This window comes from Coregonus clupeaformis, chromosome 19 (genome assembly GCF_020615455.1).
Source record: "Coregonus clupeaformis isolate EN_2021a chromosome 19, ASM2061545v1, whole genome shotgun sequence".
Lineage (NCBI taxonomy): Eukaryota > Metazoa > Chordata > Actinopteri > Salmoniformes > Salmonidae > Coregonus > Coregonus clupeaformis.
In genome coordinates, this window is record NC_059210.1 from 9,560,090 (window position 1) to 9,576,265 (window position 16,176).

General features: G+C 40.5%; 1 protein-coding gene across 4 annotated transcripts in view; it reads right to left on the reverse strand.

The window, feature by feature from the left end:
* LOC121531610 overlaps positions 1 to 13,639 on the reverse strand; it is a 29,021-nt gene extending 15,382 nt beyond the window's left edge. For 2 of the 4 annotated variants that reach the window (XM_041836919.2, XM_041836917.2), the window contains exons 1-13: positions 13,164 to 13,587; positions 12,364 to 12,512; positions 10,246 to 10,341; positions 9,937 to 10,009; positions 2,741 to 2,832; positions 2,129 to 2,266; positions 1,663 to 1,787; positions 1,514 to 1,530; positions 1,289 to 1,388; positions 942 to 1,036; positions 434 to 537; positions 245 to 317; positions 78 to 149 (exon numbers count right to left, since the gene is read on the reverse strand). In XM_041836919.2, the coding sequence (XP_041692853.2) occupies positions 78 to 149; positions 245 to 317; positions 434 to 537; positions 942 to 1,036; positions 1,289 to 1,388; positions 1,514 to 1,530; positions 1,663 to 1,787; positions 2,129 to 2,266; positions 2,741 to 2,832; positions 9,937 to 10,009; positions 10,246 to 10,341; positions 12,364 to 12,512; positions 13,164 to 13,194 (1,165 nt within the window). In that variant the 5' untranslated portion in view covers positions 13,195 to 13,587. The other 2 variants (XM_041836916.2, XM_041836915.2) reach the window with 2 other exon arrangements.
* Between the last annotated feature and the right edge of the window lie 2,537 nt (positions 13,640 to 16,176).

The window sequence follows — 16,176 nt, forward strand, 5'->3', positions numbered from 1 at the left end:
ATAAAAATAAATCATTACATAAGGATACATTACAAAAGATTAGATAAAATCACTACTGTATACAAGGGCCTTAATACCTCTATGTATAGCTCTGGAGTCCGGAAACACAAACATCCCCTGCAATACCTCTGGCTTCTTGGACCCAGCATCTGGAAATATACCATTATAATGTAATGTTAGATATTTAGCTTCTATCTATAATATATCTAAATACAGTATGTTGTGTATACAGGTTCTGTCTTACCTTCATATGTGAGGAAGTGAGATGAATGTAAGAGTATCAGAAAACCACGATCATTCAGTTGTATTGTGAGGGCCTGTTAGTAAAAAACCATTTTTATTTATTTAAATCAAAGTCTGACAAGGCAACAATGAACTGCATTCCGTTCTTCCAAGAGTCTGTGAGCCGACTTTAAAAACAACGAAGGCTCACCAGGTCTTTCTCCTTGAGCTCCCGTGTGACCAGAGAGAGAGAGGCGTCCTCAGCCTCACTGGGCACTAGCTCATAGAGACTGCAACCCATTCCTTCCAGAGACACTGAAAAACAGTACAATTCAATACAATAAAGCACTCCTAGTGTGTTAAGTTTATTGCAAGAAAAGACAAAATACAGGAAAAAAATTGTGATCATTAGACATTCAGCATTCCATGGTAAAGAATAAAGATAATATAATAATATGCCATTTAACAAGACACTTTTATCCAAAGTGACTTACAGTCATGCATGCATACATACATTTAACATATGGGTGGCCCCGTGAATCAAACCCATAATCCTGGCTTTGCAAGCGCCATGCTCTACCACTGAGCCATACACACGCAATAAAATGTGTTGTCAAAGATGAATAAATAAACAGTTCCATCTTTATTAAGATGAGCAACACCTAAAAATGAAACCCCTTTTTAGTACATTTACATTTTAAACATGAACATGAGTGTACCTTCACCGGAGAAGCAGGTTTCAAATATACCCTTCGGTAATTTCTGCCTCAGATCTGACATTTGAATTGCTCTGTCAACTGCCATCATTGTTGGACTGCAATCAAAAAAAAGGAAGGAAGTATAATTCATGTGACATTTTCAGGTTTTGTTACCACATGAAAGAAAACGGAATAAAGCGGGGAGTTACTGAAACGTGTTTTTTGTTTTTCCGTTGCCTAATGTTTTTCTATGGTGTGCCCTACTGAACACGACACACATCAAGTCAATTGGAGAGATATAGAATATAATTTTAAGACATAGCATCGGGAGAGACCGTGCTACCTTCACAGGGTAGCATTGGACTTACAGTTTAGCTGGGATCAGGGGTCCTGTGCTGGACTTCAGACCCACATGGTAGATCTGGGAGCTGATTTGGAGTTGGCCCCTCCACGGGTAGTAGTGAAAGACTGTAATCGTATTCCATTACCATTATGATTACCATAACCAGTGTTACAATACAACAGGTCTAATTCATATCGATAACACACTAGACATAGACACATTGATAAGTAGCCATCAGTTCATTGCTCACCTGGTTTTTCTTCCTCACTAAAAAGACGGAGACAATTTTGGGGGGGATTAATCATAACAATAACACTTTAGTTCCTTTTCACCTAATATTTTCTATTGAGCATAATGTTGTTTGTTACAAACCCCATGAGGGGAAAGAGGGAAGTTTACCTTTTCTCCTGCTCCTCTGATGCGGGTGTCTTGGTATCCCAATAGGAGAAAGCCACGATAGCGAATGGGCAAACATGGCTGGGAGGCTGGACTTCCCCGCCAACAGGCAGCTCATACATGTAGTACTGAAAGACCAACACAAATCTCTTCAGCTTTGCTATTGTACTGTATTGTACTGTATTGTATTGTACTGTATTGTATTGTACTGTATTGTGTTGTGTTGTATTTATCACTACTGTATCTGCAGGTGTATTTGATCAACTTTGCTAAATACCTGCGGCAAAAAGATTAATAATACATTATATATTTTTTTCCCGTTAGAGGTAGCTTACTAAATACATTTGTTAGTTTTATTACTTTGACACACTGAGTGCATATTTGACAATTGAAGGCAACAGAACACACCGTGTGAGAAGGAGGGATGGAGGATAGAGGGATGGTGGTGAAAGGAGGGGCGGAATCTCACCTGTGTTCTCTCGAAGGCCAGGAAGGAGCTGGTGTTGGCTGACACAGCACTGAGATGTTCTGATACATGACAGTCAAACCCATTAGAGGGAGAGGTGTAGTTTACTGTGTAGTTCTCTGTCACCTCTCTGACCCTGCCCTGTAGAACCCCACAAAAAGAGAGAGAATTCAATTGCAAGCCCTTTCAACTAATCAATCAAATGTATTTATAAAGCAGTCGTCCCCAAATATATTAATCAGCTGTCGTCCCAAATTGCTTTACAGGAACCCGGCCTAGACCGCAAACAGAAGCAGAAGCACAGTGGCCAGGAGGCAGAAACCTTTGAGAGAAAGGAGGTTACCCAACTGTGAGGTTACACAACGTTATGCCCCTGTGGCCGGTTCTGACTAGAGGGAGTACACCATCGACCGGAAGTGGCTTTTTCGTAGCAGGTTAGGAGAATTTACGCAGTAGGTTAGGAGAATTAACGTGGCAGGTTAGGAGACTTAGGATAATGTTAGGAAAAGGGTAACGGGTTAAAATGCTCTCCTAACCTGCTACAAAAAGTAACTTCCGGTCGTAGCTGTACTTCCTCTAGTCGGCACCCCTATGGCTCTGCTGCTTTGTAAATACCTTGGTGAGCCTGATGATGGCGATATATCCAGACTTCCCGTGGTACCAGCGGTTTAAGTCCAGGCAGTCCGAGTACTTGGACACGTACACACCTGAGTTAACAAGAAAAGACACGCACACACCTGAGTTAAACAAGAACATTCACATCATTGACAAGTCTGTTCCCACAGCAACAACATGGGGTGGTGAGTGTGCCAGCATCCCCCCTCCTCTCTCTGATAAAACCAAAGCAACAATATTCGATGTAGAATAAGGCATTAACTAAATATTTGTAGTACAAGGAATAGAAATGTAGGTTACTAGGTTTATTACATTCAAATATTTTATTTGAGAAGTGGAAATATGAATATTATTATAGGGGAGAGTGAGGAAAGTTGAGCCAAAGGGTTTATTGAGCCACCCCTTGTTTCTAGGAAACCATAAACAACATTAATCATGTGACCATCATTGACAAGTCTGAAGAAACTACATGGAAAAAGTGGTAAGCAAGTTAGATCCAGAAAATTGTTTTTCACAAAGTCAAATTAATTCATTGTGTTTGAGGTTTCATTATGCTTGTATCTAAACCAAAGTAGCTTGCTAAACATATCAATAATCTTGTGGAACGGTTTCATGGGCTTAGTAGCCTCAAATGCAGAGAACTTGCCTACGAATTGGCACAACGAAACAACATCCCTGTCCCAGAAAACTAGTCAAGAAATGTAAGCATACATTTAAGATATACAATTGACTATACCACACCCCTATTCCATGAATTAAACTTTGACCCACCAGCACCATCACCCACTTACCCCAAGGCAGCTCAACCTACCCTGTCCATGTGCTCAATTTACCCCATACCTGGGGTAAGATGTGCCAAGAGACCACTTCTTTTTATGAGAAGCTATGATTTCAAAACAGTAATGTTTATATTAATTCTGATTATTTCCAGGGATACACAACATCAAGTCCGCTATCAAGTCCGCTATAAGTCAAAGCTACAATATGTCACTTTTTGGGCGACCCGACCAAATTCACATAGAAATGTGTGTTATAGATCTGTCATTCTCATATAAAGCAAGTCTAAGAAGCGATAGATATGTTCTACGTGCTCTATTTCTATGCTGCCCGTTCTTAAGTTTAGTTTTTGCGAACTATTCCAATTTTAGCAACCAGGAAATGGCGGAGCGATTTCTGCATAGTGCCTCTTTAAATATACAGTGGGGGAAAAAAGTATTTAGTCAGCCACCAATTGTGCAAGTTCACCCACTTAAAAAGATGAGAGAGGCCTGTAATTTTCATCATAGGTACACGTCAACTATGACAGACAAATTGTGGGGGAAAAAATCCAGAAAATCACATTGTAGGATTTTTAATGAATTTATTTGCAAATTATGGTGGAAAATAAATATTTGGTCACCTACAAACAAGCAAGATTTCTGGCTCTCACAGACCTGTAACTTCTTCTTTAAGAGGCTCCTCTGTCCTCCACTCGTTACCTGTATTAATGGCACCTGTTTGAACTTGTTATCAGTATAAAAGACACCTGTCCACAACCTCAAACAGTCACACTCCAAACTCCACTATGGCCAAGACCAAAGAGCTGTCAAAGGACACCAGAAACAAAATTGTAGACCCGCACCAGGCTGGGAAGACTGAATCTGCAATAGGTAAGCAGCTTGGTTTGAAGAAATCAACTGTGGGAGCAATTATTAGGAAATGGAAGACATACAAGACCACTGATAATCTCCCTCGATCTGGGGCTCCACGCAAGATCTCACCCCATGGGGTCAAAATGATCACAAGAACGGTGAGCAAAAATCCCAGAACCACACGGGGGGACCTAGTGAATGACCTGCAGAGAGCTGGGACCAAAGTAACAAAGCCTACCATCAGTAACACACTACGCCGCCAGGGACTCAAATCCTGCAGTGCCAGACGTGTCCCCCTGCTTAAGCCAGTACATGTCCAGGCCCGTCTGAAGTTTGCTAGAGTGCATTTGGATGATCCAGAAGAGGATTGGGAGAATGTCATATGGTCAGATGAAACCAAAATAGAACTTTTTGGTAAAAACTCAACTCGTCGTGTTTGGAGGACAAAGAATGCTGAGTTGCATCCAAAGAACACCATACCTACTGTGAAGCATGGGGGTGGAAACATCATGCTTTGGGGCTGTTTTTCTGCAAAGGGACCAGGACGACTGATCCATGTAAAGGAAAGAATGAATGGGGCCATGTATCGTGAGATTTTGAGTGAAAACCTCCTTCCATCAGCAAGGGCATTGAAGATGAAACGTGGCTGGGTCTTTCAGCATGACAATGATCCCAAACACACCGCCCGGGCAACGAAGGAGTGGCTTCGTAAGAAGCATTTCAAGGTCCTGGAGTGGCCTAGCCAGTCTCCAGATCTCAACCCCATAGAAAATCTTTGGAGGGGAGTTGAAAGTCCGTGTTGCCCAGCGACAGCCCCAAAACATCACTGCTCTAGAGGAGATCTGCATGGAGGAATGGGCCAAAATACCAGCAACAGTGTGTGAAAACCTTGTGAAGACTTACAGAAAACGTTTGACCTGTGTCATTGCCAACAAAGGGTATATAAGAAAGTATTGAGAAACTTTTGTTATTGACCAAATACTTATTTTCCACCATAATTTGCAAATAAATTCATAAAAAATCCTACAATATTCTCATTTTGTCTGTCATAGTTGACGTGTACCTATGATGAAAATACAGGCCTCTCTCATCTTTTTAAGTGGGAGAACTTGCACAATTGGCAGCTGAATAAATAATTTTTTTCCCCACTGTATGTATACAGAACAAAAATATAAACACAACATGCAACAATTTCAACGATTTTACTGAGTTACAGTTCATATAAGGAAATCAGTCAATTTAAATAAATTCACTAGGCCCTAATCTATGGATTTCACATGACTGGGCAGGAGCAAAGCCATGGGTGGGCCTGGGAGGGCATAGGCCCACCCACTTGGGAGCCAGGCCCAGCCAATCAGAATGAGTTTTTCCTCACAAAAGGGCTTTATTACAGACAGAAATACTCCTGTTCCATCAGCTCTCCGGGTGGCTGGTCTCAGACGATCCCCAGGTAAAGAAGACGGGTGTGGAGGTCCTGGGCTGGCGTGGTTACACGTGGTCTGCAGTTGTGAGGCCGGTTGGACGTACTGACAAATTCTTTAAAACGATGTTGGAGGAGGCTTATGGTAGAGAAATGAACATTCATTTATCTGGTAACAGCTCTGGTGGAAATTCCTGCAGTCAGCATGCCAATTGCATGCTCCCTCAAAACTTCAGACATCTGTGGCATTGTGTTGTGTGACAAAACTGCACATTTTAGAGTGGCTTTTTACTGTCCCGAGCACAAGGTGCACCTGTGTAATAATCATGCTGTTTAATCAGCTTCTTGATATGCCACACCTGTCAGGTGAATGGATTATCTTGGCAAAATAGAAATGCTCTACTAACAGGGATGTAAACAAATTTGAGAATCAAATTTGAGGTAAATAAGCTTTTTGTGCGTATTGAAAATGTGGGATATTTTATTTCAGCTCATGAAACATGGGACCAATACTTTACATGTTGCGCTTATATTTTTGTTCAGTACAGATATCTTTGTTAGAAAGAATACTATATGCTGAGTGAAAAAATGGCTCAACATACCCCACTTTCCTCTATTATTTTTATTGAATAAATGCATCGCACAGCCAAAGGGATTTGGTTAATTGGTGAATGTGTTATATTGTAGTATATTGAGTATTGAGTTCGGGCCGTATGTTTGACACCCCTGGTCTAAGATATTTTCAATGCGTAGGACTTCCAATACTTTGGTGCCAACTGCCAAGCCCAACACACAGCCAGTTAATGCAGAAGTGAGACATTTGGAAGAGGCTGTGAAACCTCACACTGTTTTTTTATAGGTTTATTGGTTTACAGTTCCAACACTGCATAATTTAACTGAGGGGTTTGGCAGAATTGGCACCACACACAGATTATGAACTTGTTGGCTCCCTAAGCTAATGCCTAGGCTTTCGCACAGCAGGCTAACACAGTCTTGTGGCACACAGGTACAGTTGAAGTTGGAAGTTTACATACACTTAGGTTGGAGTCATTAAAACTCGTTTTTCAACCACTCCACACATTTCTTGTTAACTAACTATAGTTTTGGCAAGTCGGTTAGGACATCTACTTTGTGCATGACACAAGTAATTTTTCCAACAATTGTTTACAGACAGATTGTTTAACTTATAATTCACTGTATCACAATTCCAGTGGGTCAGAAGTTTACATACATGAAGTTGACTGTGCCTTTAAACAGCTTGGAAAATTCCAGAAAATGATGTCATGGCTTTAGAAGCTTCTGATAGGCTAATTGACATCATTTGAGTCAATTGGAGGTGTACCTGTGGATGTATTTCAAGGCCTACCTTCAAACTCAGTGCCTCTTTGCTTGACATCATGGGAAAATCAAATGAAATCAGACAAGACCTCAGAAAAGACAATTGTAGACCTCCACAAGTCTGGTTCATCCTTGGGAGCAATTTCCAAACGCCTGAAGGTACCACGTTCATCTGTACAAACAATAGTACGCAAGTATAAACACCATGGGACCACGCAGCCGTCATACCGCTCAGGAAGGAGACGCGTTCTGTCTCCTAGAGATGAACATAGTTTGGTGCGAAAAGTGCAAATCAATCCCAGAACAACAGCAAAGGACCCTGTGAAGATGCTGGAGGAAACAGGTACAAAAGTATCTATATCCACAGTAAAACGAGTCCTATATCGACATAACCTGAAAGGCCGCTCGGCAAGGAAGAAGCCACTGCTCCACAACCGCCATAAAAAAGCCAGACTACGGTTTGCAACTGCACATGGGGACAAAGATCGTACTTTTTGGAGAAATGTCCTCTGGTCTGATGAAACAAAAATAGAACTGTTTGGCCATAATGACCATCGTTATGTTTGGAGGAAAAAGGGGGTGCTTGCAAGCTGAAGAACACCATCCCAACCGTGAAGCATGGGGGTGGCAGCATCATTCTGTGGGGGTGCTTTGCTGCAGGAGGGACTGGTGCACTTCACAAAATAGATGGCATCATGTGAAAGGAAAATTATGTGGATATATTGAAGCAACATCTCAAGACATCAGTCAGGAAGTTAAAGCTTGGTCGCAAATGGGTCTTCCAAATGGACAATGACCCCAAGCATATTTCCAAAGTTGTGGCAAAATGGCTTAAGGACAACAAAGTCAAGGTATTGGAGTGGCCATCACAAAGCCCTGACCTCAACCCTATAGAACATGTGTGGGCAGAACTGAAAAAGTGTGTGCGAACAAGGAGGCCTACAAACCTGACTCAGTTACACCAGCTCTGTCAGGAGGAATGGGCCAAAATTCACCCAACTTATTGTGGGAAGCTTGTGGAAGGCTACCCGAAACGTTTGACCCAAGTTAAACAATTTAAAGGCAATGCTACCAAATACTAATTGAGTGTATGTAAACTTCTGACCCACTGGGAATGTGATGAAAGGAATAAAAGCTGAAATAAATCATTCTCTCTACTATTATTCTGACATTTCACATTCTTAAAATAAAGTGGTGATCTTAACTGACCTAAGACAGGGATTTTTTACTAGGATTAAATGTCAGGAATTGTGAAAAACTGAGTTTAAATGTATTTGGCTAAGGTCTATGTAAACTTCCGACTTCAACTGTACATGCTACGGATATGTGGTTAGATGTTCCCTTTCCTTATCATTTAATCTAAGCAAAGAAACCTGTATCATGTTGATTCTCCTACCGGTGACAAAACAGGAAAAACGAGTTGAAGCACATAAGAAGTGACAAGTGAAGAAACAATAAGTTAATGAAAAGGGCTGACAAAAAGTCCTCTTATACTGCTACAGAAAAAAATATGCTTAAACTCTTACAGGGTTTCTATGGCGATCTCATACACATCTAGAACTGTAAACTTTGAAGGTGACGAAACAGAACACTAGTCCACACAAGGACTTTGACCACTGTTTCCTTCCTCCATAACTACGGCAGTTATCTCAATCTGGGCCTAGTAGATAAAAAAATAGCTGACTTTGTCCAACCGTAGACAATCTTACACCACCCTCCCCCTTTTCCACTAGGGCCTGCCCCCGCACACAGGCTTGCTCACTGTGTAACCTGAAGTAGCGTATACTTCTATTGAGGAATTCTAACTTCAAACAAAGAAAGATATTTACCAGAGTTTCATTGTATGTAAGTTCAGAGCTAAACTCTCATAACATTCCTAATAATCTGTTGATAAAGTAGAATTCTCCCTCATTGTCATTTTGCAGACGCTCTTATCCAGAGCAACTTACAGGAGCAATTAGGGTTAAGTGCCTTGCTCAAGGGCACATCGACAGATGTTTCACCTAGTCGGCTCGGGGATTAGAACCAGCGACGTTTCGGTTACTGGCACAACGCTCTTAACCACTAAGCTACCTGCCGCCCCAGGTAAAATCTAATTTCTCCATCATTCAAACATTTTTACTGCAGGCCCCTAAGTATTGACTAACGCTACTCTCTGGTCCTAGCAAACACTACTAGAGTTAAGTTTCACTGGTCTCTCCTTCCACTTTCTCTTTACACTGTCATGTCTGTAAAGCAGTTTCATTTTCAAAAGCAGAGCGACACTTGACCAGAAATGTACTGAAACAGTACACCTGAAACAGTACACCTGAAACAGTACACCTGAAACAATACACCTGAAACAATACACCTGAAACAATACACCTGAAACAGTACACCTGAAACAGTACACCTAAAACAATACACCTGAAACAGTACACCTGAAACAGTACACCATTATCTAAGTAAGCAAACTTCTTTAAATCTCACTACTTATGCTTTGACTTGTCTTTAGTCGTATAGTGCACACTCAAATAGCATTAGTTTAGGTTCGTGGCTAGAGACAACTCCATGTCATGTAGTATGTGAGTTCCCTCTATATTTAACATGTAAAAGTTTAGAACTGCCCCATTGTTTAGTTGAGGCCTTGTTCGATGACGTGAAAAGCTTTCAGTTGAAATAGTTCAAACCAGTTTTCCTTAACCCAAGACAGGCTGTTCTTGTTATTGACTTGTCCTAGTGTATTTAACTTCCGTGCTGTGGAACTCAAAACCCAGGCGTCTTGTCTGATATCTCGTTATTTACTCAATATGGCGCAGCTCATTTACCCTTTGAAGGATCTCCAAGCGTTGAGCATGTGCTGTGTCCAGGGACAACACCAGTTTCTCCCACTTTATTTGCCTTTAAAATAGAAGAATAGTGATTATTAGAGACCAGTAACTTTGATTACGATGTTTTTGAGGTCGTTTTCTATGACACAAAGTTAGATATGGGTTTCTCCATAAAATAAATGTTTTGGGAGAATACATTGTGTGTATTTGCCTTTTAAGTGTTCTACAGAGATAGAGATGTATAAATGGCTATAAACATTCGTGTGAGATATTACGCGGGTCATCATTGAATTATTTATTTGTTACCTTATTTTCGTCGTCAAACAGCAAGAAGCCATAGGACTCCTCCAGTTCCTCCTCTGAGTATCCCATGTCTCTCCTCTTTGTTCGGAAGGCCTCATACTGTCAAAAAACAAACAAGAGTTTAGCCTATCTCAAATAAAATAATATTGTATTTGTCACATGCACCGAATAAAACAGGTGCAGATTTTACCGTAAAATGCTTACTTAAGAGCCCTTTCCCAACAATGCAGAGTTAAAAATAAGACAAATAAAAAATTATAACACAAGAGGAATAAAATACACAAGAATAAAGCTATATACAGGGAGTACCGGTACCAGATCAATGTGCAGGGGTACGAGGTATTTGAGGTAGATATGTACATAGGCAGGGGTAAAATGACTAGGCACCAGGATAGATAATAATAAGAGTAAAACATTTAAATAAAAACAACATCCTACTGACATTAAGTTAATTGCTTTTATGATGTACAGTGGGGGAAAAAAGTATTTAGTCAGCCACCAATTGTGCAAGTTCTCCCACTTAAAAAGATGAGAGAGGCCTGTAATTTTCATTATAGGTACACGTCAACTATGACAGACCATGCAGATCTCCTCTAGAGCAGTGATGTTTTGGGGCTGTCGCTGGGCAACATGGACTTTCAACTCCCTCCAAAGATTTTCTATGGGGTTGAGATCTGGAGACTGGCTAGGCCACTCCAGGACCTTGAAATGCTTCTTACGAAGCCACTCCTTCGTTGCCGGGCGGTGTGTTTGGGATCATTGTCATGCTGAAAGACCCAGCCACGTTTCATCTTCAATGCCCTTGCTGATGGAAGGAGGTTTTCACTCAAAATCTCACGATACATGGCCCCATTCATTCTTTCCTTTACACGGATCAGTCGTCCTGGTCCCTTTGCAGAAAAAACAGCCCCAAAGCATGATGTTTCCACCCCCATGCTTCACAGTAGGTATGGTGTTCTTTGGATGCAACTCAGCATTCTTTGTCCTCCAAACACGACGAGTTTAGTTTTTACCAAAAAGTTCTATTTTGGTTTCATCTGACCATATGACATTCTTCCAATCCTCTTCTGGATCATCCAAATGCACTCTAGCAAACTTCAGACGGGTCTGGACATGTACTGGCTTAAGCAGAGGGACACGTCTTGCACTGCAGGATTTGAGTCCCTGGCGGCGTAGTGTGTTACTGATGGTAGGCTTTGTTACTTTGGTCCCAGCTCTCTGCAAGTCATTCACTAGGTCCCCCCGTGTGGTTCTGGGATTTTTGCTCACCGTTCTTGTGATCATTTAGACCCCACGGGGTGAGATCTTGCGTGGAGCCCCAGATCGAGGGAGATTATCAGTGGTCTTGTATGTCTTCCATTTCCTAATAATTGCTCCCACAGTTGATTTATTCAAACCAAGCTGCTTACCTATTGCAGATTCAGTCTTCCCAGCCTGGTGCAGGTCTACAATTTTGTTTCTGGTGTCCTTTGACAGCTCTTTGGTCTTGGCCATAGTGGAGTTTGGAGTGTGACTGTTTGAGGTTGTGGACAGGTGTCTTTTATACTGATAACAAGTTCAAACAGGTGCCATTAATACAGGTAACGAGTGGAGGACAAAGGAGCCTCTTAAAGAAGAAGTTACAGGTCTGTGAGAGCCAGAAATCTTGCTTGTTTGTAGGTGACCAAATACTTATTTTCCACCATAATTTGCAAATAAATTCATTAAAAATCCTACAATGTGATTTTCCGGATTTTTTTCTCTCAATTTGTCTGTCATAGTTGATGTGTACCTATGATGAAAATTACAGGCCTCTCTAATTTTTTTAAGTGGGAGAACTTGCACAATTGGTGGATGACTAAATACTTTTCCCCCCCACTGTAAATATGTACTTAATGACTGAATGGACAGCACAAAACAACTTAAGTAATACACAAATATACTATCAAGTATTACACAGATATGTAACAGTACATATACTAGCATGTACTGTCAAGTATTACACAGACATTATCATGTAATAGTACATATACTATCCTGTACTAAGTATTGCACAGATACTATACACTGGACTCTATGGGCAGAGTCAAGGCCGGGGTACCGTACACCAAAGTTTACCATGTACTATAATGAAATACTGACCCGTTCCTGCAGAGTATCATTGTTTATCAAGAAAGCAGAGTTGTATCTGAAAGACTGCTTAGACTCCTTGTACATGTACGAGTTTTGCAGTGGAGGCCGAATGCTTTTGTCGAAGTTCTTCGAACCTGGTAGCACAGGTACCAACACACCTGGAAGTTGCAACAGGAACAAGGTTAACAAATGACTACTGTAGAGTTGCAAACTCGTTCTGTTTTTACCAAAAGGTGCCATGCATTTTATTTTATATTCTATGCATCTTGTGTTTATTACTACCATACTGATAAATTCTATTCTATTCATATTGCATTTGTAAATAACATATTGATATATTCAATTATTATGTTCTATTATATTCCATTCTATTTAATTATATTCTAGGTGTCTTGCACTTTTAACAACCATATTGATTATATTCTACATATATATTTTGAGGTAGGTCTAACATTGGTGAGCATATTGTTAAAAAACTATATAAAAATATTTATGCAAAAATAAAAAAAATGTTTTACCAATGATTAAAATGCATTATCTGGACTGATAGCTAGAGTCTCGCCCATGTGAACGCATTATTCTCGCTGCTAACGAATTACAATGGCAGTCAATTTATTTCGACCAGTATGCGCACTTGATAAAATCCTTCAAACTGTAAATACTGTAATACTCTTGGCTAAACTAAAACCAATGATGTATGACTAAAACCAATATTGTCGAGTTGGTCAAATTTGTAATTATTAATACCAACCATTATAGAAAAGTGATATAACAAATAGTGATTGACCAAAAACATTGCTCGACGTCACCTTCTCTCACGGCACCATTCTCGATTTCCATGGTTGGAAATGTATTAAATCAGTTTGTCTCTTTTTCTCTGGACTTTCGCAGACAACCTCTGTCTTCCATTGACATTCCGACACTTTTAATTTGTCTATTCCAAGGAAAATGTTGCCAATCCATATGAGCGATTTGGCGTAATCTTCGTGCCAAAGTCAAATCTCAACATTGTCAGTGAGTTTGGTAGGCTGAGGAAAAATATGTTGCAACCAGGAAGTAAGAAAAAGTACAAGGAAAAACTTCGCCATTAGAACACACTTCGATATTTTGTGTTTTTTTTCTGAGCCTATGCTCAGATAGGTTTTACATATAGCTTATGTATAATGACCAAGTAATGTAATCCTAACTAAACGTGAAGTAGTGAAGTATTGCTTCCAAAAAAGAAACAGAAACTTAGCTGTAACTACCTGCATCCATTTCGAGACTGCTTCGCTTTCATTTGTTCACTCGGTTACCGCTAGTAGACGCAGATATGGAAGCCCGTTCCCGCAACCCCCACAAAATAATCTGACTACGAGTTATGAGATAATTATAAAATAGTAACTCATAATTATGAGATAGTAAATCATTATTTTGAAATCTGTATCACATTAATCCAATGTGCACCAGGCCCTTCTCGGCTTTCAAGTGTACATTTATGTATATTCTATTGTTAATCACATGCGTGGGAGGGAGTGTTCGTGGTGATATTGTTCCATATTAATGGGTTGGAGCTTTATGTTGACGTGAGTTGGTGCCTGCTTGATGACATTACATTTTAGTCATTTAGCAGACACTTACAGGAGCAATTAGAGTTAAGTGCCTTGCTCAAGGGCACATCGACAGATTCTTCACCTAGTCGGCTCGGGGATTACAACCAGCGACCTTTCGGTTACTGGCACAATGCTCATAACCACTAAGCTACCTGCCACCCCTGGTTAACATCAGATTTAAAGGAGAATTTCACAATTTAGGACCCTGAGCTGTATTTTAAATGTAAATTGCATGTTTTAGAAGTTTCAGACACTTTTTTTTTCGATTTTCGAAAAATAATTAACAATAACACCAAAATACGTATTTCATGATGCAGGTCTTCAGATGTTGTACACATTAAATTGTGTCATGCCGAACTTTATCCACAACGTCATAATCCATTTTGTTGAACTCGAGCGATAATTCCTGGCATGCATGTACTTCCTTGTTACTCTCGCTACTGTGTACGTGTAAATATGGGGCATGCTACCGGCACTGGTACTAGGTAGCTAACTAACTAGTTACGTTGTCAGTCAGTCACTCACAAGACCATCCAGGCGTTTAGACAAGGAGACTGAAGTAGGATTTGTTGTTAGGTTATTTGCTGAATATTGTTGAAAATGGTTTGCAGATGTGCAATCTCAACATGCGACAATGCAATGAGAAAACACATTTTGATAACTTTTAACGGACTTCCTTTGGATGACCCAGATGTACTTTTTTTGGCTAGTTGTTCTGCAAAGACGCATAAACACTCCCATCCAGAGACTTTGTGCGTTGGATCTACGGGTTTGTAGCGAGCATTTCTCTGATGAGTACTTCTGTAAACCACTAACAACAAGAAAAATCCTTGGTAAAATACATATATGAAGAAAACAACTATACCAACCACTGAAGGACGTCGCCGCGCAGGTCAAGATACCAGCAGAAATTGAAATCCAGGTAAGATATATGCTATAAAGTTAGCTAGCTAGCTTGAAGGAGTTCCCACATATGCTGAGCACTTGTTGGCTGCTTTTCCTTCACTCTGCGGTCCAACTCATCCCAAACCATCTCAATTGGGTTGAGGTTGGGTGATTGTGGAGGCCAGGTCATCTGATGTATCACTCCATCGCTCTCCTTCTTGGTCAAATAGCCCTTACACAGCCTGGAGGTGTATTGGGTCATTGTCCTGTTGAAAAACAGATGATTGTCCCACTAAGCGCAAACCAGATGGGATGGCGTATCGCTGCAGAATGATGTGGTAGCCATGCTGGTTAATTATGCCTTGAATTCTAAATTAATCACAGACAGTGTCACCAGCAAAGCACCCCCACACCATAATACCATCACACCTCCTCCTCCATGCTTCACGGTGGGAACCACACATGCAGAGATCATCCGTTCACCTTCTCTGCGTCTCACAAAGACACGGCGGTTGGAACCAAAAATCTCAAATTTGGACTCATCAGACCAAAGGACAGATTCCCACCGGTCTAATGTCCATTGCTTGTGTTTCTTGGCGCAAGCAAGTCTCTTCTTCTTATTGGTGTCCTTTAGTAGTGGTTTCTTTACAGCAGTTCGACCATGAAGGTCTGATTCACGCAGTCTCCTCTGAACAGTTAATGTTGAGATGTGTCTGTTACTTGAACTCTGTGAATCATTTATTTGGGCTGCAATTTCTGAGGCTGGTAACTCTAATAAACTTATCCTCTGCAGCAGAGGTAACTCTTGGTATTCCTTTCCTGTGGCGGTCCTCATGAGAGCCAGTTTTATCATGGCACTTGATGGTTTTTGCGACTGCACTTGTAGAAACTTTCAAAGTTCTTGAAATTGTCCATATTGACTGACCTTCATGTCTTAAAGTAATGATGCACTGTCGTTTCTCTTTGCTTATTTGAGCTGTTCTTGCCGTAATATGGACTTGGTCTTTTACCAAATAGGGCTATCTTCTGTATACTAACCCTACCTTGTCACAACACAACTGATTGGCTCAAACGCAATAAGAAGGAAAGAAATTCCACAAATTAACTTTTAAGAAGGCACACCTGTTAATTGAAATACATTCCAGGTGACTACCTCATGAAGCTGGTTGAGAGAATGCCAAGAGTGTGCAAAGCTGTCATCAAGGCAAAGGGTGGCTACTTTGAAGAATCTTAAATATAAAATATATTTTGATTTGTTTAACACTTTTTTGGTTACTACATGATTCCATATGTGTTATTTCATAGTTTTATTCTACAATGTAGAAAATAGTACAAATAAAGAAAA